The sequence below is a fragment of the Haliotis rufescens genome, unplaced genomic scaffold, assembly GCF_023055435.1.
Source record: "Haliotis rufescens isolate VD_foot unplaced genomic scaffold, xgHalRufe1.0.p SCAF_2, whole genome shotgun sequence".
Classification (NCBI taxonomy): Eukaryota; Metazoa; Mollusca; class Gastropoda; order Lepetellida; family Haliotidae; genus Haliotis; species Haliotis rufescens.
The window spans coordinates 72,963,998-72,985,731 of record NW_025963890.1 but is presented as its reverse complement, the minus strand read 5'-3'; the positions used below and the strand labels follow the sequence as shown (position 1 = coordinate 72,985,731).

The window sequence follows — 21,734 nt, the reverse complement described above, 5'->3', positions numbered from 1 at the left end:
CCCAGTGGTTAAAGCGTTCGCTCGTCACGCCGAAGACCAGGGTGCGATTCCCGACATGGGTACATTGTGTGAATCCCATTTCTGGTGTCCCCCGCCGTGATATTGCTGGAATATTGCTAAAAGCGGCGTAAAACCATACTCACTCACTCACTCTCTCACTCGTTTGCGCGAAGACAGAACCAAGTTGACAAAATGGCCGCGAGAGGATATCGAGTCACCATTCGGCATTAACTAAACTGAAACAACTTTGGAATAAGTGAGTGAGTGAGTATGGTTTTTTTGCCACTTTTAGCGATATTCAATGTCACGGAGGGACACAAGACATTGTTTTCGCATGCTTGTACTCCTGGAAGGAATCATACCGAGGAAATCGGCTAGGTGAGCGAACGCTGACCACAAGGCCAGCCCACCACCGCTTGTAGAATACGTTTCTTAGTCTTAAGCTAATCCTCACCAAAACAATTCCACCTTTAGTGATTATCGGGGTTAGGTCTGTCAAGACAAGGTGAAGTGAGGTGAAATGGGGTTTAATGTTGCGTCCAAGATTACTGCACTTATATAGCGACGTGTGTGCACGTGTTTGTGTGGCTGCTTGTACTTATCCGGTCTGATGCCGATTTATAGTGCTAGCCCACTGACATACCATGCCGCTGTTTAACATGAAAACCCCACTCAGACACAGTATACTGATTTTGTAGCCCCTTTCCTTGTAGCCCCTTTATGAGAACGCCAAGCCGTATGGCGGTATTATAAGTTGGAGATATTGTATAACTCGGGTACCGAGTAAAATAGTAAAAGCTGTACGGTGGCATTATAAGTTGGAGGTAGTGTATAACTCCGGTACCGAGTAATATAGTAAAAGCTGTATGGCGGTATTATAAGTTGGAGGTTTGTATAACTCTGGTACCGAGTAATATAGTAAAAGCTGTATGTAGGAATTATAAGTTGGAGGTATTGTATAACTCCGGTACCGAGTAATATAGTAAAAGCTGTACGGTGGTATTATCAGTTGGAGGTATTGTATAACTCCGGTACCGAGTACTATAGTAAAAGCTTTACGGCGGTAATATCAGTTGGAGGTATTGTATAACTCCGGTACCGAGGAATATAGTAGTTGAGGTGAAATTGGGTTTAACGTCGCGTCCAAGATTATTGCACTTATATAGCGACGTGCATGCACGTGTATGTGTGTGTGTGTGTGTGTATGTGTGTGTGGCTGCTTGTACTAGTCCGGACTGATGCCGATTTATAGTGCTAGCACACTGAGATACCATGCCGCAGTTTAACATGAATACCCCCACTCAGACACAGTATACTGATTTAATAGCCCCTTTCCTTGTAGCCCCTTTATGAGAACGCCAGGCAGGGTAACAACAAGTACCACCTTTTAACCTCATTTGGTCTGACGCGTCAAGACAAGGATGTTTTTCTCATCCACCTCTTATCCTTCACTTGACCTGACAATGATTTTCTCCCATTATTGCAATAACCATATCATTTGCAAACTAGATTCGCGTATTGGGGGAGGAGGTGCTCTGTATTTTCTTTTTGTTGTTAAAAGGATTATTTAACTACGAAAGCGTAATGGTGGCACTTTAGTAGCATTTGTAAGTTTGTTTTTTTAATTGAAATTTTGAGTATTTATCTTGTTACTTCAATTATTTTCAAACAACAAAATTCCTGGAGGGTTTTATCAGAACTTCGATTATTTTCTCGTCACTTCTATTACTTACGAATTCGAAATTTCGAAAAATAAACCGAATTAAGAACATTAATCGAACTAAATAATTTGTCTAAATAAGTACAGCTGAAATTACTAGAATGTAATAAAAGACGAGAAAATAATTGAAATTACGGTGAAAATCGAAATTTCGATGGAATATTTTTTTTAAACATTCGAAATAACGAGAAATGAAGTATGTTGCTATCAATTAGTCTTTCCATTGGGCTTTCATACATATTGGTGTTCTATAGTATGTGCTCCTTGCAGAGTACTCGCCGTGAAACTGTGATAGATTCTTCGCTGAGACGAAAGTGGGCAGGACCACACCCCCTCATCTGTTCATCCATCATCATCAGCTGTTTTATAGTGGTATATATCCATATCTTCTTGATTTACTTCTCCCTTTATACGTATACTAGTACTTTAGTATGCTTTATACACCATCTATCGACTGTCATACAATTGTAATATTTATTCTTATAAATTGTTTAATGAGAGTATTTGTAAAGACTCCTGATCTAAAGTAAGACAAAAGAATGTTAAAATTTTGGTGAGGACGCATCTAGGATTCGAACCCTTCATCATAGGATCATCGAATCGTGACACGTCCAAATGACGCAACTCTGGGCCATCGTCAGAACAAATATCGCGGTATATTCGTACATCATCAAGTATCTCCTGGGATAGTCCAAGCCATCCGTTCATGGTACAGCATGAGTAAATATTATAATACATCTCATGACGATGACGTAATGAGGTTTGTTTACAGAAGTTTGTGTAATTCTTTGTAAAAACCATTCGCTTATCACACATGAACATTGGTCAGTAAATACAATATGTACTTCCTATATGGAAGTACTTACATATTTTATTAACTGACTAATAAAGCGTTTCCGTGGCGTATCATCTCACTCGCTTACTGTATTACGTACCAGTGGAGACCCGGGTTATAAAAGGTCTTCATCAACCCATGCTTACCGAAAAAAAGCGCCTGTGCTTGTCTTAAATGGCGACTGACGGGATCGGGTAGTCAGGTTCGCTGACTGTGTTGATATTGATATTGATATTGCTGTCTGTGGCGTTAAACAACAAACGAACAAAACTGAATTACTAAACCTGAAGTCAGTGCTTCATTGTCAACCTTCTGTTAACACCATGGATCACGGAACAAAGGACAGCATCCACCACTTCCGAGGGTATGCTGTAGTGTTTTTAAGAAGAAATGTAGGAATATTTCTTGTATATTGATTCAAAGACAATATTAGATTTAAACACACAAACAATCCTCTTTCTTTTCTGTATACGGAAGCTCTTGCATACATTGCCAGGAAACTTTCGCTACGAATTGATGCAACATCGCCATCACAGACTGCCTGGCCAGAGAAAGTAGGCACCCATGTTTGATGGTGGCTAAACAAGGAGCAAGGGAGAAATGGTTATTCGATGGTGATGTATTTGACGAGGTGTCATAGGCGACATGACAAGCATCTTTTCATTAATAATAATCATGATCATCATCATCTCATCAATGAGTATCTCACAACTGGTGACGTGCACATGACGTCTCAAGGAACATGGGGTCGCAATTTCACAGTACACGATGTTGAGCAGAGTGAAACAGGTATTGTCAAGTGTATACTTTATTTTGCCCAGCAGGTACGTTGTACGGCCCGCCTATATAACCAGAGAAGGATATAATGTTCGATATTTTGTCGATTTCCTTTTATATCTCCATAGTATTCGCCCAAGTCGGGTTATGTTACCAAAACATTATCCTTGACGTATGCTGCAAGTGTTTGAATAGCAAATGGGAAATTGTCAGCATCAGTCGATGCCATCCTGCCGCAGCTGTGCGCGACTCGCTTCAGCCTAAACAGCTGTGTGGAGATATAATTCCTTTCTCTTCTATAATAGTCATTCCAGAATAATTGACCCGTGTATGCCGACGTGACACGGACTTTGACAATTGACTTGCGATGCATTATCCGTATTTCATCCCATGAAGATGCAATTTAGCTGTATCTCTAGGCATCCGAGGATTGATCCGTACGTCTGTCACAGATGTTGTTTTAAGACACAATTTCACGATTTTAGAGATAACAGATATACAGTATTTCAAGTCATTAATATAATATTCGTTTTTCAAAACATCAAATATGCGAACACATGTTATATTTGGGATAACACTTTCTAGGTAAAGTACCAAGGGTTACACAAAGTACGTGATCTAGACTACCAGTTGTCGGACTTTCATTTTGTGGAAGCCTCGGTGGCTGAGTGGGTTAGATTGCTGACTTTGTGTGCTGGCGATTAGGTGCCTCACTCTGGCAGTGTGGGTTCGAATCCCGGACGGGACTCAACCCAAACAAGTACGGGAATCTGTACCTAACTCAGAAAGTGTTATCCCCAAAATAACATGTGTTACATTTGACCACTTTCTTAAGGCATTGTGTGTTCATCAAATATGCTATCTGCATTCAAGATATCGTATACACTTGCCGGAAGTCTGGACATCAGCTGTATATCCAGGTCTATGCTCAAACTTTCAACATGAACCACAAATACCTGGTAACACGGTGTAAGCTGTACGGAGGTATTATCAGTTGTATTATCAGTTGGAGGTAGTGTACCGAGTAATATAGTAAAAGCTGTACGGTGGTATTATAAGTTGGAGGTAGTGTAAAACTCCGGTACCGAGTAATATAGTAAAAGCTGTACGGTGGTATTATAAGTTGGAGGTAGTGTATAACTCCGGTACCGAGTAATGTAGTAAAAGCTGTATGGCAGTATTATAAGTTGGAGGTAGTGTATAACTCCGGTACCGAGTAATGTAGTAAAAGCTGTATGGCGGTATTATAAGTTGGAGGTATTGTATAACTCCGGTACCGAGTAATGTAGTAAAAGCTGTATGGCGGTATTATAAGTTGGAAGTAGTGTATAACTCCGGTACCGAGTAATATAGTAAAAGCTGTATGGCGGTATTATAAGTTGGAGGTAGTGTATAACTCCGGTACCAAGTAATATAGTAAAATCTGTATGGCGGTATTATAAGTTGGAGGTATTGTATAACTCTGGTACCGAGTAATATAGTTAAAGCAGTACGGCGGTATTATAAGGCCTCAAGCCGCTTGGTAATATACAAGACAAAATGGGCTAATAGAAAATGAATTATAATTTTATTATAAAAATGAAAAGGTTAAAGAGTAAATATTCCAGAAAAATAATTTCAAACTCTGGAAACTTTTCGATGGCAGAATGAACAAATGTTATTTTTAAATGTAACGTTAAACATACTGGCGCTTGAACTGAATAAACACAAGACTTACAACGATTATAGTTGGAACACACTGGCTACAATCACGGTGACCTAGTCGAAAATAAATGTCTGTTCAAGTTGTGGTGCCGTTGTCGAATCAAGGAAACTGTATAGTTGTTGATGATGATGGATGCAAACGATGCACTTTACAGTATTGCATCTGGCTGCTACACACAGTGTATGGTAGTCATCGCGATGCACGACGATGGTGAATACAGAGAAGTCTTCATGATAAGCATAAGAAATACAAATCGTCACAAGTCTTCATGATGACCATAAGAAACACGGATCGTCACAAGTCTTCATGATGACGATATGAAATACAGACTGTCACAAGTCTTCGTGATGACGATATGAAATACAGATTGTCGTCACCATGTCGATAATGAACACATCATGTTTCATGCCATTGTATTGACACAGTGTAAATGCTATGTCCATCACATTCAGAACCTTAAGTTTAGTGTGCGGTGCCTATGCCACTGAATATATGCAGCTGACAATGCCGTCATTCAATTCCTGTCCACAATTACACGTGTCGATCATTGAAGCTATGACCCTTCCTGGTAGTCTTATAGGCCGTTCCCGGAAACCAGTCGATGAGACAGTTATATACCTATACACTGGTGCATGTGAGGGTGGATGTCATGTTTGTGATTGAGGGTAGTCATGTCTATGAGGGTGGGTGTCACGTCCATGGCAAGTGGGTAGTCGCATCCGTGACTTTGGGTATCACGTCAATGGTCGGTGGGCAACCACGTCTGTGATGCTAGGTGTCTGTGATGGTGGCAGTCACGCTCGTGACAGGGTGTTCGGTAAGCAGGTGTGAACGCGTCACTTGCTGAAAGTTATGTTGGGTCTGTTGCACAGCAGATAGAGGCCTTGTTCCATCAGAAACGAAGCCCATGTTAGAACCCTGAAAACAGTTTTAAAATCTGTTACTATGGAGACATATCTGCACAAGCATTTATTTGCAATGGGTAAAAGGTAAGCGACACCGTACCCATGGAAAACTGACTGTTTAATTCTCCCCCACGCCAAAGAGAGTGTGCACACAGCACTGACCACTTCCGTGGTCTAGTAGAAGAGCGTCTGACCGCAGAGCGGAAGGTCGGTAGTTTGATCACCACCTGCGTCATACCAAAAGACGTTAACAGATGGTACTTGTTGTTACCCTGCCTGGCTCTCGGCTTTCAGGGATGTGACAAGGACTGGTCGGCTTGGTATCTCAGTGGGCTAGCACAATAAAATCGGCGGTAGTCAGTTCTAGTACAAGCAGCCCCACGCATAAACACACACATGCACATGCGTCGCTACATAAGTACAATAATATTCATAAACCCATTTCAGCTCACATCACACACGCACTGTCCACACACCATTGCCATTTTGCCCAAACGATCCACAAAACTACATCGCCTTCTACGACAAGCAGAGACAACGGAAACCATCGCGACAAGGTAGAACCTACATGGGGAAAGAACAATAAACGATATTACTAAATAGATCACTGGTAAATAAAATAAATAATAATGCCCTGAACACCTTCGGACGGAGCGACCGTGACCCACGACGGTAACGTTACCCTTACAACTAGCAACAACCAGGCGTTGTAATCGTCAAACCTCAGTCGTTCTCTGCTGAAGTTATTGTACCAGCATGCCGTACAATGTATAGTCTGAGCTTTGAGGATTAGCCGTCACTGGGGTCAGTTCGGTTGCCAGGGTAACGTCACCACAATAACGCGACTCACTCTCGGTCGCAGCTGTCCACATGCATGATAATCTTCGTGTTGAGGTTGACGTGCAACTCCAGACTCGAACTCTCACGTCCAAGACGGCGTCTGAAACAACGGAAGTTCCCGGTATAACCCTGACCTTGACCACAGAGAAAACATGTTGTATTAAACTGCCGGACAAAATAAACTAAACACTAAAAAAGATTTAACAAGAAAATTACAAACGTTACTACATTGCTAGAGAAAGAGTCCCTGTGAACTGGAACAACATCGCTATCATAAACTGCTTGTGATAAGAAAATACACACTTGAAAAATCGATTTGATAAAAAAATTACAAACTTTATCAAAACGTTACTAGGCTGAAAACACTGGAAATTTAAAGGTCCAAAATATAGTTATCATACACGTATCAAATACATCACCATCGAAAAAAACATTTCTTGTTTGTTTCATTTGAAGCCACCATCAAACATGGGTGTATACCTCTTTTGTTCGGCACTTTCGTCGGGCTTCAATACGCTGTAAACCATCCGAAACACAAAGCTAAACACGTCTTTTTTCATAACCTAAACGACTAGATTTTGGGGCTGCTGTTGGTATGAAGTGAGATCCTGTACCCTTTCGTTTGGTTTGATCCTAAACATCTTCAGATGAAACACGCATAGCGTTTGTTCCGTTTCGGGTATAAACACACTCATAAACACATTTAGGGCTTAACAGGATTTGTGGTAGTACATGATGACACTTTTTCTGTATATGTTTTATTCATATTTTTTATAATCGCTTCATCAGCGCCAAATCGTTTGGTGCGGTGGTGTAGTCCAACCGTTTAAGCGTTCTCTCGTCAAAAGTCTTGTTTGTCTGTTGTTCAGCAATATTCAAGCTATATGACGACGGTCTGAAAATAATTAAGTCCGGACCAGGCAATCCAGTGATTGACATCATGACCATCGATCTTCGCAACTGGGATACGATTACATGTATTAACCAAGTCAGGGAGCCTGACCACCCGATCCCGTCAGTCGCCTCTTACTCATTTTGTGAGAATAGATGGTATTGCCCTAACCACAACGTTAAACGTTCGTTCGTTCGATTGTTGTTTAACGCCGCACTCAGCAATATTCCAGCTATGTGACGGCGGTCTGTAAATAATAGAGTCTGGACCAGACAATTCTGTGATTGGCATCATGAGCATCGATCCGAGCAATTGGGATACGATGACATGCATCAACCAATTCAGGGAGCCTGACCTGCCGATCCCGTTAGTCGCCTCTTACGACAAGAAAAGTCGTCATTTACGACAAGCATGGGTTACTGAAGGCCTATTCTACCCCGGATTTATTCACGGGTCGTTAACACAAAGTACAAGGTTCGAATCCCTTCATGGGTACAATGTACGAAGCCAATAAAACCCCGTTTATGGTGTCCCTCGCTGTGATAGTGCGGGGATATTGCTGAAACGGTTACAACCACTCACTCACTCACTTACTCACTCTCATCATGGCCTGTTCTGTCATAACCATATCAACATATTTCTGACTGGCATTTTTAACGCGAGGCATGGACATTATCAACTTCTACGGCAGTATAGCAGTAAATCCTCACTCCATCTCCTCATCCTCGAAGTGTCTGTACCAGTGTCTGAAGGCTTCTCGCGCCTCCAACTCTGTGACGGTTCCATCTCCGTTCTTGTCCAGCGTCCGGAACAGCGCCTTGGCCACCAGCAGCTCCTTCTCTGTCAGCAACTCCACCAACTCCCTCTGTAAACCAGTTTTGATGCACCATCAATTTGAAATTACTCGATTTTGATTGGTGAATCAAAGGTTACATATTTCATGAAGCAGCTGTTTTGACGACCGCATAGCCACGGAAGCTAATATCTATAGAAAAGTACTTCTTTCTCGGCTACTGACGGATTACATTTTTAAATAATGATATGCACAATTATAGGTTCCACTTAGGACTTATGTGTAAAAAACAATGACCTAAAATAGTACGATACCGTAAGCGGCGTTTGAGTATTAGGCAGCAACTGGGCTGAATGCTCGATGACTACTTTTAAACAGAGATCTGTCCCCCAAGAAAACCTCAAATTTGGCTAAGCCCTTCAAAATAAATATATGCGTGAATCAAACCCTCATGTGTGTTATCTGATGGATATCATTTATGATGGCCATCGCACGTGTACGAAATGCCAAGACACCGTGTACGTCATTGCAGTGCATTGCGTCATACGGGTCAGCGACACTCACGCCAGTGACGTACCCTATCTCTCTTAGCCAGCAGTTTCTTGGCCTCGTGGTTGAGGAATTCCCACCAGTCCAGCTTGCCGTCACTGTCCACGTCAGCCACTTGGAAGTCCACCTTCATCAGCCGTTTGTCGAACTCCGTCACCTGACGTTCTTCACGCAGCTCCAGCAGGTGACCTTTACCTTCGCTGAACTCATCCCACGACACAGAGCCATCTGTCGGAGAAGTGAGACACGCAATGAGAGAGTTGGATTGTATCTGCGATTGGTGAGATGAAGGGATCGAACCACCGACCTTCGCTCTCCGGGCAGACGCTCTTACCGCTATACTACGGAGGCAGTGCGTTATGTTCATATCACGGCGTGACTGTTTAATTTTGGAGGAAAGCATTTAAATTATAAGTCACAGGTCGTAGACATTTACTTCTTTGGTTTAAGCAGCGAGGATAAATAAATACTGATAAACGTAGGATCAGGCCGAACAATCCTAAGATGAGCTGATCCATGATTAAGGGCGGCCCCTCAGACGATTGTTGGAGGGAGAGAGGGAGAGATAGAGAGGAACTGAGATTGTGTGTGTGTGCGCGCGTATGTGCGTGAGTTCGTGCGTGCGTGCGTGTGTGTGTGTGTGTGTGTGCGCGCGTGCGTGTGAATGAGTGTGTCACATAAAACAAGACACCCGTGCTCGTGGGTTTCACCAAAGTGATACACATGTGAGATGTGGATAATTTTATGCTTTCCTCCAACATCGAGCTGACACGCCGTCACTGGGGGTGCGTGGGTGGGTGCCACTGGGTGGATAGAACGACAGAAAGCTATTTCTCCACCGTCCCACTTTTAAAGGAGTTTGGCCTACAGCAGTCATGTCCCTTCACTTAGAACAGGTATATAGAGCTGAGAGACGAGGCCCTGGTCATGGGTTGCCTGTAGAAACCTGCTACATCAGCCAGTTATTACCCTTACCCTTACACGTGGCTATCCTTAACGCTTCGGCCGTCGTAAGTCTGTGCAGAGGCCACATTCGGCACATGGTTTCTGGTGAATGTCCGTTAAAAACCGTCGTCTTTGTGCTATGGTCGCTTTGTGGAACGGAGCTCTTTCCGCCGTCCTTAGCAATTTGTTGTACAGATCGAGCACCATGTCCGTTGAAGAGGGGTCTTTCGAAACATAGCAAAATCCATAGAATTGAAACTTGTCGACTTACCTTTGTCTTTGTCGTAGTTCTCAAAAGATTCTATCAACTCCTCCAGTTCGACATCATTCAGCAACAAACTGAGGTTACTCTGAAACAAAAACGATCAATATTGCACCACCGGCGTCTGTATTTGAAGCCTTACGTCAATTAACATTGCTTCTAAATACACTATAAGCGCAATAACACTTTCTCTACGACTAACCGCCTCCGAGGTCAAGTGGATAGAACGTCTGCCTGGAGAGCAGAAGGTCGGTGGTTCGATCCCAAAAAGACGTTATAAGAATGTATTTGTTGTTACCCTGCCTGGCGCTCGGCATTTATGGTATACAACAAGAGCTGGTCGGGTGGCTCGGAGTCTACTGTGTCAGTCGGGTATTCATGTTAAAAGTGCAGGGTAGTATCTCAGTGGGCTAGCACTATTAAACCGTTATTAGTCTAGACTGGTACAAGCAGTCACACACATACACACTCGTGCATGCCCGTTGCTTTATAACTGCAATGATTTTGAACGCGACGTCAAACCCCATTTCACCTCACCCCTCTACGACTATAACCAGTGAATATGCGACTGTTCCAATTGTGTCCCTTTAAATTTATAACCGCAGGTAAAGCTCGATTTCTACGTTTCTTTATAGGAGTGTATCGATTAGTTGGGCTATCGATGCATCGCAATTGTTAATCTCACGATGGCTAGCTATAGCATCGATTCCACGATACATAATCTATATATACAAAACGTACCATAACCGTTACATTTTCAATTCGTTTTTATCCAAAATACACCTCGCTTGAAGAGATATGGGTATCCGTTCAGAACGTGTTTGTAATTCCTCGAGGTACCTCCCTTACTCCCAAACAACTGATGCCAGGACGTTTTGATGTCAACCTGTCAGCACAGAACTCAACATCACTCAGAAACGCATCAAACTCAACCTGTATCGCAATGGGTTTTCAAAACTATGAGAATATTTTTGCAGCAGCGAATATGATAAATAATAGAGAGCGCGTCTTATCCACATAGTCCCTGCTCAAGGGCGCTCAGTCACGGGCTCTTTTGAGTGAGTGAGTGAGTTTGGTTTTACGCCGCTTTTAGCAATATTCCAGCAATATCACGGCGGGGGACACCAGAAAAGGGCTTCACACATTGTACCCATGTCGGGATTCGAACCCGGGTCTTCGGCGTGACGAGCGAACGCTTTAACCACTAGGCTACCCGACCGCCCCACATGCTCTTTTGAAGTGGATGGTCTTGAAGGTGGACAAAGAGCGGTAGACAACACCCTTGCATCTCCTGACATCCACTGGACGCTCATGTCTAACAACATCCCCAGCAAACCAGAGAATCTACGCAAACCCTATTACCTTAGGCTTTGACACGATTACCTTGAAGCACGAAATCTGCTTGTTGGAGGTTAAAGACACATCATGTTATCACAAAAGCAACTTAATTACAGTGATACTGTTTTAGTAATAGTATCACAATGGTGTTTTTAACAGTCACAGTAGTATTAAAACAAGTTAATTTGTCCCAAATAGTAATTCCCGGAGTGAGTGAGTGTGTATCACACCCAGACACCAAGAATGATCATTTGTGGAATCAAACCGGGTTTTATCGTGACGGCGAGCGCTTGAACTACTAGCCCATCCCATCGCGTTCCGTGAAGATTCCGGATTAGAATTGATCTTCAGCAACCCATGCTTTTCGTAATAGGCGACTAACGGGATCGGGTGGTCAGGCTCGCTGACTTGGTTAATGCATGTCATTATATCTCAATTGCGTAGATCGATGCTCATGATGTCAATCACTTGATTGTCTGGTCAAGGCTCGATTATTTACAGACCGCTGTCATATAGCTGGAACATTGCTGAGTGCAGCGTTAAACAAAGAACAAAACAAAAAGAGACTCACGCAGATGTAGCAGCTCCAGCCTATATTTGTCCTTGACCTCGCGCTGAGGAGGGCGTCCACCTTGCGGCACTCCCCACACTGTTCCAGACACTCCTGGTGGAAGATCCGCGTACATACTCGGCACGGGTGGGCGTCGTCATCGGCAGCTTTCCGGCACAGCCAACACTTGGGGTCAGAATGGTACTGAAGGGCAGTGAATCAGACTGAAAAAGTGCTTGAATCATATTGAAATACAGACTGAGTGTATAGCCGAAATTGGGCCAAAATAATGGTGACATACATCAGCGAGCCTGACAATCCGATCCTGTTAGACGCCTCTTACGACAAGCATGGGTAGCTGAAGGCCTATTCTTACCCGAATCATTAGAGGTTCTGAAAACAGTATAGGACACACAGATACTGCCTTGGAAAACTTAACTAGTAATGTGGAAGGTGGGCCGTTGGGGTTTGTCTTATGACTGTAACATACCCTGCAGACACCACCCTTCCCTCCACCCCCCAGCCCCCATTTCAGTCGGTTTTTTCACACACACACCCACACAATACCTGTAACACCTTCTTCGTTCTCATTCCCTACGATAAATTTATAATCCGTAAAAAAATGTTTAAGTGAATAAAACCCGTGAAGATCCTGGTAGAGAATAGGTCTTCTATGCTTGTCTATGCTTGTCGTAAAAGGCGACCAACGGGATCGGGTGGTTAGACTTGTTGACTTGTTTAATGCATGTCATCGTATCCCAACTACGTGGATCGATGCTCATGATGGCAATCACTGGATTGTCTGGTCCAGACTCGATTATTTACAGACCGCCGTCATATAGCTGGAATGTTGCTGAGTGTGGCGTTAACCAACAAACAAATCAAATGAATAATACATTATTAATTATTTTTTTAAATAGAACTGTGTCATTTCTTCACCCGTTCCTGACCGCCTCCGTGGTCTAGTGGTAGAGCGTCCGCCCGGAGAGCGGAAGGTCCGGGGTTCGATCCCTGGCCGCGTCATACCAAAAGATGTTGAAAGATGGTACTTGTTGTTACCCTGTCTGGCGCTCGGCATTAAGGGGCTAAAACAAGGACTGGTCGGCTCGGAGTCAGTATACTGTGTCTGAGTGGGGTATTCATGTTAAACTGCGGCATGGTATCTCAGTGAGCTAGCACTATAAATCGGCATCAGTCCGGACTAGTACAAGCAGCCACACAAACACACACACGTACATGCACGTCGCTATATAAGTGCAATAATCTTGGACGCGACGTTAAACCCCATTTCACCTCACCTCACCTTACCCCTTCCCACGTCTCGTCGTGAGTTTTGGAAACTATACACTCTGCAGTATGAAAGGCTAGGAAACATACTTCCGGTGGCATCACCGATGCTCATCACGTTCTGTTCAGGTTGTATAGAGGAATTAAGCAAGTCGTCCCAGCATTATGCAGAGGGACGTTTTCTGACCATTGATCGACATCGGTATTTTCAAGCGGCACTCAGTGGCAACAGATCTGGAGGCATGGTCTCATTATGCGTGGCCTCGGTCGTACTATTCGGCGTGGGCTTCCGTGACGAAAGCAATCCCAGTGCAGGTACAACTGGTGCGCTCCATGTATAGCTCAAGAACTAATCCGTTCTCAAGCCAAAACGTCATTGATTGCCCATAAGCGATATCGAATGTTATCAAAGCTATTTAAATGGATTTGGTTGAAGATGCCTGCACCTTCAATGTGATGATTGTTAACAGGTGACCAACAATATACGCATGAATGACTGGCAAGCTAAGCCAAAACAAATGAAAACACGGGAATCTGAAGTTGTGAATAAATATACAAGGTCAGCGCCAGATAATAATCATTCTAGATTATCTGCGAAACTTATTCTATGGGGCACAATATACAAGATAGCGGTGAAAGTTTATGAATGGATCATATAAAAAATACAGTAAATGATTTGGGGTGGGGAGTGGGATGGACACTCTCGCAGGAGGTCGCACATTAATCCCTTGCATTCAGTCATGACTTCATGGGAGGAAGAAAAACAGATGGGAACCATTTCGCAAAGTGGGAAGTTCAGGTGTTTATTTATCCGCTGTTGAAATCAGCTCTTTACGCACCTGCTGTACACGTCGGTGCGTTACAGATCAACTATTCATGTCAGTGCGTTACAGATCAACTAGTCATGTCAGTGCGTTACAGATCAACTATTCATGTCAGTGCGTTACAGATCAACTATTCATGTCAGTGCGTTACAGATCAACTATTCATGTCAGTGCTTTACAGATCAACCATACATGTCAGTGCGTTACAGATCAACTAGTCATGTCAGTGCGTTACAGATCAACTATTCATGTCAGTGCGTTACAGATCAACTATTCATGTCAGTGCGTTACAGATCAACTATTCATGTCAGTGCGTTACAGATCAACTATTCATGTCAGTGCATTACAGATCAACTATTCATGTCAGTGCGTTACAGATCAACTATTCATGTCAGTGCGTTACAGATCAACTATTCATGTCAGTGCTTTACAGATCAACTATTTATGTCAGTGCGTTACAGATCAACTATTCATGTCAGTGTGTTACAGATCAACTATTCATATGAACGCTTTACGTCATTGTTTTACATATCAATTATTCATGTTATTGTTGTACGTCTTTGCGTTACAGATCAACTATTCATGTCAGTGCTTTACAGATCAACTATTTATGTCAGTGCGTTACATTCATATGAACGCTTTACGTCACTGCTTTACATATCATGTCAGTGTTGTACGTCTTTGTGTTACAGATCAACTTTTCATTTCAGTGCTGTTCGTCTTTGCGTTACAGATCAACTATTCATGTCAGTGTTGTACGTCTTTGCGTTACAGATCAACTATTCATGTCAGTGTTGTACGTCTTTGCGTTACAGATCAACTATTCATGTCAGTGCGTTACAGATCAACTATTCATGTCAGTGTTGTACGTCTTTGCGTTACAGATCAACTATTCATGTCAGTGTTGTACGTCTTTGCGTTACAGATCAACTATTCGTGTCAGTGTTATACGTCTTTGCGTTACAGATCAACTATTCATGTCGGTGTTGTACGTCTTTGCGTTACAGATCAACTATTCATGTCAGTGTTGTACGTCTTTGCGTTACAGATCAACTATTCATGTCAGTGTTGTACGTCTTTGTGTTACAGATCAACTATTCATGTCAGTGTTGTACGTCTTTGCGTTACAGATCAACTATTCATGTCAGTGTTGTACGTCTTTGCGTTACAGATCAACTATTTATGTCAGTGTTGTACGTCTTTGCGTTACAGATCAACTATTCATGTCAGTGTTGTACGCCTTTGCGTTACAGATCAACTATTCATGTCAGTGTTGTACGTCTTTGCGTTACAGATCAACTATTCATGTCAGTGCTCATATATCCATGTCACGACAATAAGTATCCAAACTGATTCATGCAGCGGTGTTGCTTAACTTTTGATCAACAGTATAAGTTCTTTGATACACGTCAGAGGCACTACCCTCAACCCCCGCAACGGATCGATAAGAGGGACAAAGAGAGATATTAATGCCACAAATTGAGATATGATTGCCATATATAGAATCAATGACCATCCGGATAACGTGATGTGAGTTTTCAATTGCCAGTTTACCCCAGACCGACCCGCTAAGCTGAATCAATAGCCAAATTATGGACGTAAACTATAAGTGGCTGCCAATATAATAACATCGATGAAAAGCATTTAGATGAGGTTATTGCACGCCAACTGCGCAACAGCTGATAAATGTAGCATTTACTACTGTAAGTCAGTTTTGATCGGCAGCGACGTACTTAGAATATATCAAAATTGCATCGAGACGTAGTGGTTATGTGTATATTCACAGCTGTGGGTCACATCGATATCAGTTTATAAATTGTCAACTGTAAAGGACTGTACTGGATCAATGTGACGGACCACTGTACTAGACCACTGTACTGGATCACTGTACTAGACCACTGTACTGGATCACTGTACTGGACCACTGTACCGGATCACTGTACTAGACCACTGTACTGGATCACTGTCGTAGACCACTGTACTAGACCACTGTACTTGATCACTGTACTAGACCACTGTACTGGATCACTGTACTAGACCACTGTACTGGATCACCGCACTGGATTACTGTACTAGATCATTGTACTGGACCACTGTACTGGATCCCTGTACCGGATCACTGTACGGGACATCTGTACTGGATCACTGTACCGGATCACTGTACTAGACCACTGTACTGGATCACTGTACCGGATCACTGTACTAGACCACTGTACTGGATCACTGTGACGGACCACTGTACTAGACCACTGTACTGGATCACTGTACTAGACCACTGTACTGGATCAGTGTACTGGATCACCGCACTGGATTACTGTACTGGATCACTGTGACGGACCACTGTACTAGACCACTGTACTGGATCACTGTACTGGATCACTGTACTTGACCACTGTACTGGATCACTGTACTGGATCACTGTGACGAACCACTGTACTGGATCACCGCACTGGATTACTGTACTAGATTACTGTACAAGATCACTGTACTGGATCACTGTACGGGACTTCTGTACTGGACCACTGTACCGGATCTCTACGGGACCACTGTACTGGATCACTGTACCGGATCACTGTACTAGACCACTGTACTGGATCACTGTGACGGATCACTGGACTGGATCACTGTACTGGATTACTGTACTGGATTACTGTACCGGATCACTGTACTATACCACTGTACTGGATCACTGTCGTAGACCACTGTACCGGATCACTGTACTAGATCACTGTACCGGATCACTGTACTTGATCACTCTACCGGATCACTGCACTGGATCACTGTCGTAGACCTCTGTACATGATCACTGTACCGGATCACTGTACTGGATCAGTGTATTAGATTACTGTACCGGATTCTCTTTACTAAATCACTGTACGGGACCTCTGTACTGGATCACTGTACTGGATCACTGTACCGGATCACTGTACTAGATCACTGTATTGGATCACTGTACTGGATCACTGTGTTAGATCACTGTACCGGATCACTGTACTAGATCACTGTACCGGACTCTGTACTAGATCACTGTACTTGATCACTGAACTGGATCACTGTATTAGATCACTGTACCGGATCACTGTATTATATCACTGTACCGGACCACTGTACCGGACCACTGTATCGGATCACTGTACTGGATCACTGTACCGGATCACTGTATTAGATCACTGTACTGGATCACTGTCGTAGACCACTGTACTGGATCACTGTATTAGATCACAGTACGGGACCTCTGTACTGGATCACTGTACTAGATCACTGTACCGGATCACTGTACTAGATCACTGTATTGGATCACTGTACTGGATCACTGTATTAGATCACTGTACCGGATCACTGTACTAGATCACTGTACGGGACTCTGTACTAGATCACTGTACTTGATCACTGAACTGGATCACTGTATTAGATCACTGTACCGGATCACTGTATTATATCACTGTATTGGATCACTGTACTGGATCACTGTCGTAGACCACTGTACTGGATCACTGTATTTGATCACAGTACCGGATCACTGTACTAGATCACTGTACGGGACCACTGTACCGGATCACTGTACTGGATCACTGTACTGGATCACTGTACCGGATCACTGTACTAGATCACTGTATTGGATCACTGTACTGGATCACTGTCGTAGACCACTGTACTGGATCACTGTATTTGATCACAGTACCGGATCACTGTACTAGATCACTGTACGGGACCACTGTACTAGATCACTGAACTGGATCACTGTACTGGATCACTGTATTAGATCACTGTGCCGGATCACTGTATTAGATCACTGTACCAGATCACTGTACTAGACCACTGTACTGGATCCCTGTACTAGATCACTGTACCGTATGACTGTACCGGATCACTGTACTTGACCACTGTACCGGATCACTGTACTTGATCAATGTACAGGATCACTGTACTGGATCATTGTACCGGTTCACTGCACCGGATCACTGCACTGGATCACTGTACCGGATCACTGTACTGGATCACTGCACTGGATCACTGTACCGGTTCACTGTACCGGATCACTGTACTTGATCACTGTACTAGACCACTGCACTTGATCACTGTACCGGATCACTGTACTGGATCACTGTACCGGTTCACTGTACCGGATCACTGTACCGGATCACTGTACCGGTTCACTGTACCGGATCACTGTACTGGATCACTGTACTAGACCACTGTACTGGACCACTGCACTTGATCACTGTACCGGATCACTGTACTAGACCACTGTACCGGATCACTGTATTAGATCATTGAACTGGATAACTGTACTGGACCGATATCTTTCAAAACCAACGATAAAATGATGGAATACGACAGCAATGTCGACCTTTCAAATGTCTTTTTTCAACTATCGTGCTTCCTGGCAATAGTCTTGCCATATCACTACGGGGGAAAACCAGAAATTGGTTTTCACACTTTGCAACCGTGTTAATGAAACCCGGACCTTCGTCGTTAGAAACCAACGCATTAACAACCAGACTACCCAAACAGCACCTTCAAACGTACATATGAAAAAATATGAAATCTCAAACAATACATTATCGGACAACTTGCCTCACACTGGCGAGTCTACTCACCGCTGCCCACGTGGGCTTGTCCGTATCCGGTACGATGTCGTCTCCATCAATGTCTTTCCGCGAAGTAGCGGAACTCTGCCGGAACCTGTGGGGGTCTGCGTTCCCCCTGACAACCTCCTCATAGTCCGCGTTATTCTCCATCTTGATCCTCTCGATGTGCATTATCAGCTCCAGGCGCTTCTGCTGCTTCCGCGCCTGGTTCGTGTGCTTGGAGAATGTGCCGATCACCATCACGGCGTTCTTGTAGCGTCTCTTCTTCGCTTCCGGGCCCTTGCCCTCCGTCGATGCCCCGCTGCCCATTCCGACACTCTTCGGTTCTTTGTTAACGCGAAGACTCTTCCCAGGGCGTTCAGATCCTCAGGTTATGTACCTCCTGATGATGTTCATAAAGGATTTCTTACCCCGAATATTTATGTTCTTACTATTCAACCTCGGCAGATTTGACAATCAGAAGGTACAAAAGATGTCATCGGTCCTCTAACCGTTATTTCCGTGTCAGGGAAATAATGACAGCAATTTCTATACACCTGCAGCGTATAGTCTGACCCGCTGTCAATCGTCGCTCAGGTAGGTAGAAAGTCTCTGATCTCCTCACCTGAAAATACCCGCAATATATTCACCTTGATAATCTACTCCAACACAGGCCAATCACTCTTACTGCAAGACATTGTGTCGATTATTGTATTATCCCATTAACGTAAGCTGAAAGCTGTTAATGCAAAATTACTTTATTACAGCTTACAACTGTCCATATTTAGAGACACAATGTCTTAGAGTCTTAAAGCCCTGACCTCATAATCTGCAGTTGTTGACTGCGTCTCGCCAAGCTAACTAAGGTCACACTGTTTGTGTGTCTAACTTGGCGTTAACAGGTGAACTTAATCTATACTGACACATAAGGGCACATCAATGTCGTATGTGACATGTAGTAAACAGTAACATAACACACACAAACATTGGTAATAAACATGATTAGATATAATGTAGATACTTTGGTTTGAATGTCATTAGATTTTATTCAATAATTTCACGTTAATGGAAAAACTGTACACCTGCTGTGACTACCGTCGGGGAATTACGTAATCCCAGACGAGACGTTGTGATATTGTCGCGCATTACATAATATTTTTGGTTGTTACCAAAATGGCGACAATGCGACAACGCGATAATGTCCTTTCGTGGATACCACTCTTTCCCCGTAATACCTGTATGGATAACCAGTGCCCTTGGATGACCACATAATCGCCCACCTTCACCTCGACCTGGTTCAAAGCGTGTCATCGTATCGACGAAGACGAAGATGCTCACACTCTCAACCTCTGGTTTGCCTCTGCTCTACAGATAGCGCGTAACACTATAAATACCACACACTCATTTATCCCGCTTAGAACAGTATTTTAGATTCATCACTGCGTTCCAGCTTGATGTGGGCGGAAAGCCCGAAGTGATGTTGGTCGTTTATCACTTTGGTAAAACCCAAGAGCACGGGCATGGTGCTGACAAACCTAGAAACATAATCAGGGCTAATCTGGGATTCGAACCCACGATCTAAGGTTTCCGTCACGCAAAGTGTGGCACCTTTGACGACGTCGACACCTGTTCCCCCACTGAGGTCAAGAATGTTCGTGCGGCATTATTCTCGAACTCCAAAACTATTCAGGTACGCGTATACAGTTCGCATTATACTATTCTGGGCAATTAAAAGTCAATGACCAGCTTTCTACGCACGGTTCTATTCGGAGTGTGCCCTATTCACACTGGGTATATATCTGTTAGAAGGAACACCATTCCGTATTCAGTGAACACACGGACCAGTGCAAACACGGCTTGACGATAGACAAGCAAATTGCATTTCAATATTTGATAGGTAACTCGGTGTTGATACTATGCAAGGTGAACGATTCCAGAAATTAACACGCGATGAACACCTGTTAGAGATGAATCCAACCAATCAGCGACGGAGGTTGAAACTGAATAATGTGATTGATGTGCTATTGGCACCGTCAGCGTAGGCCCGTGCTGACATTCGGCAGAGATCATCTTGCAAGTTACACTGTAGATAATTAAATCAACTTGATGATAAGTACATAAAACAATAAACAGATGGGTGTTGCAAAATAGATAAGATAACGTTGTCTTTACAAGTTCAAAAGACAGTTCAAGATATTATATATAGGTCATCATGCGGCTTCTTAATAGATGCATATCTCTCCAAGTCAGAAACACATGGCTTCAAAACAGGGACATGTTCTCCAAGGCAGGAACATATGGCTATCAAACCAGGAACATATGGCTAACGTCTCCAAATCAGGAACATGTGGCTTCAAGACAGGAACATATATCTACAAGTCAGGAACGTGTGGCTAATAAGCTAGGAACATATGGCTTAAGGACAGGAACATGTTCTCAAAGCCAGAAACATACGTCTCCAAGTCAGGAACATACGGCTTCAAGACCGGAACATATGTCTTCAAGACAGAAACATATGACTTCAAGCCAAAAACATCTTGTTTCAAGTCAGGAACATACGTCTCAAAATCAGGAACATATGGCTTCCAGACAGAAACATGTGGCTTCAAGCCAAGACCATACGTCTCCAAATCAGGAACATATGGCTTCAAGACAGGAACATGTGGCTTCAAGCCAGGAACATATGGCTTCAAGACAGGAACATGTTCTCCGAGTCAGGACCATGTGGCTAACAAGCCTGGAACGTGTTGCTTCAAGACCGGAACATATGGCTTCAAGACAGGAACATGTTCTCCGAGTCAGGACCATGTGGCTAACAAGCCTGGAACGTGTTGCTTCAAGTCAGGAACATATTGCTCCAAGTCAGGAACATATGGCTTCAAGACCGGAACATATGGGTTCAAGACAGGAAAATATCATTTTAAACAGGAACATGGCTTCA

At 43.4% G+C, this 21,734-nt stretch overlaps 1 protein-coding gene across 1 annotated transcript; it reads right to left on the bottom strand.

The window, feature by feature from the left end:
* Positions 1–4,882: 4,882 nt before the first annotated feature.
* LOC124133214 (PHD finger protein 24-like) lies at positions 4,883–19,234 on the bottom strand. Its single transcript, XM_046497514.2, has 7 exons — positions 18,824–19,234; positions 12,133–12,315; positions 10,233–10,311; positions 9,045–9,244; positions 8,385–8,539; positions 6,793–6,882; positions 4,883–5,955 (listed from the first exon to the last, which is right to left on the bottom strand). Exons 1-7 carry the CDS (start codon positions 19,121–19,123, stop codon positions 5,874–5,876), a joined length of 1,089 nt encoding a protein of 362 aa, XP_046353470.1. The 5' UTR covers positions 19,124–19,234; the 3' UTR covers positions 4,883–5,873.
* Positions 19,235–21,734: the final 2,500 nt, after the last annotated feature.

What these genes read in the sequence shown, in the direction of transcription:
- LOC124133214 (XM_046497514.2), bottom strand. Translation starts at nt 19,123, where the DNA reads ATGGGCAGCGGGGCATCGACGGAGGGCAAGGGCCCGGAAGCGAAGAAG. An exon ending in GAACTACGACAAAGACAAAG is followed by an intron (nt 9,245 to 10,232) that starts GTAAGTCGACAA and finishes CTTCTCCGACAG; the next exon opens with ATGGCTCTGTGTCGTGGGAT. An exon ending in TTCGAGGATGAGGAGATGGA is followed by an intron (nt 6,883 to 8,384) that starts GTGAGGATTTAC and finishes CCGTTGTTTCAG; the next exon opens with ACGCCGTCTTGGACGTGAGA.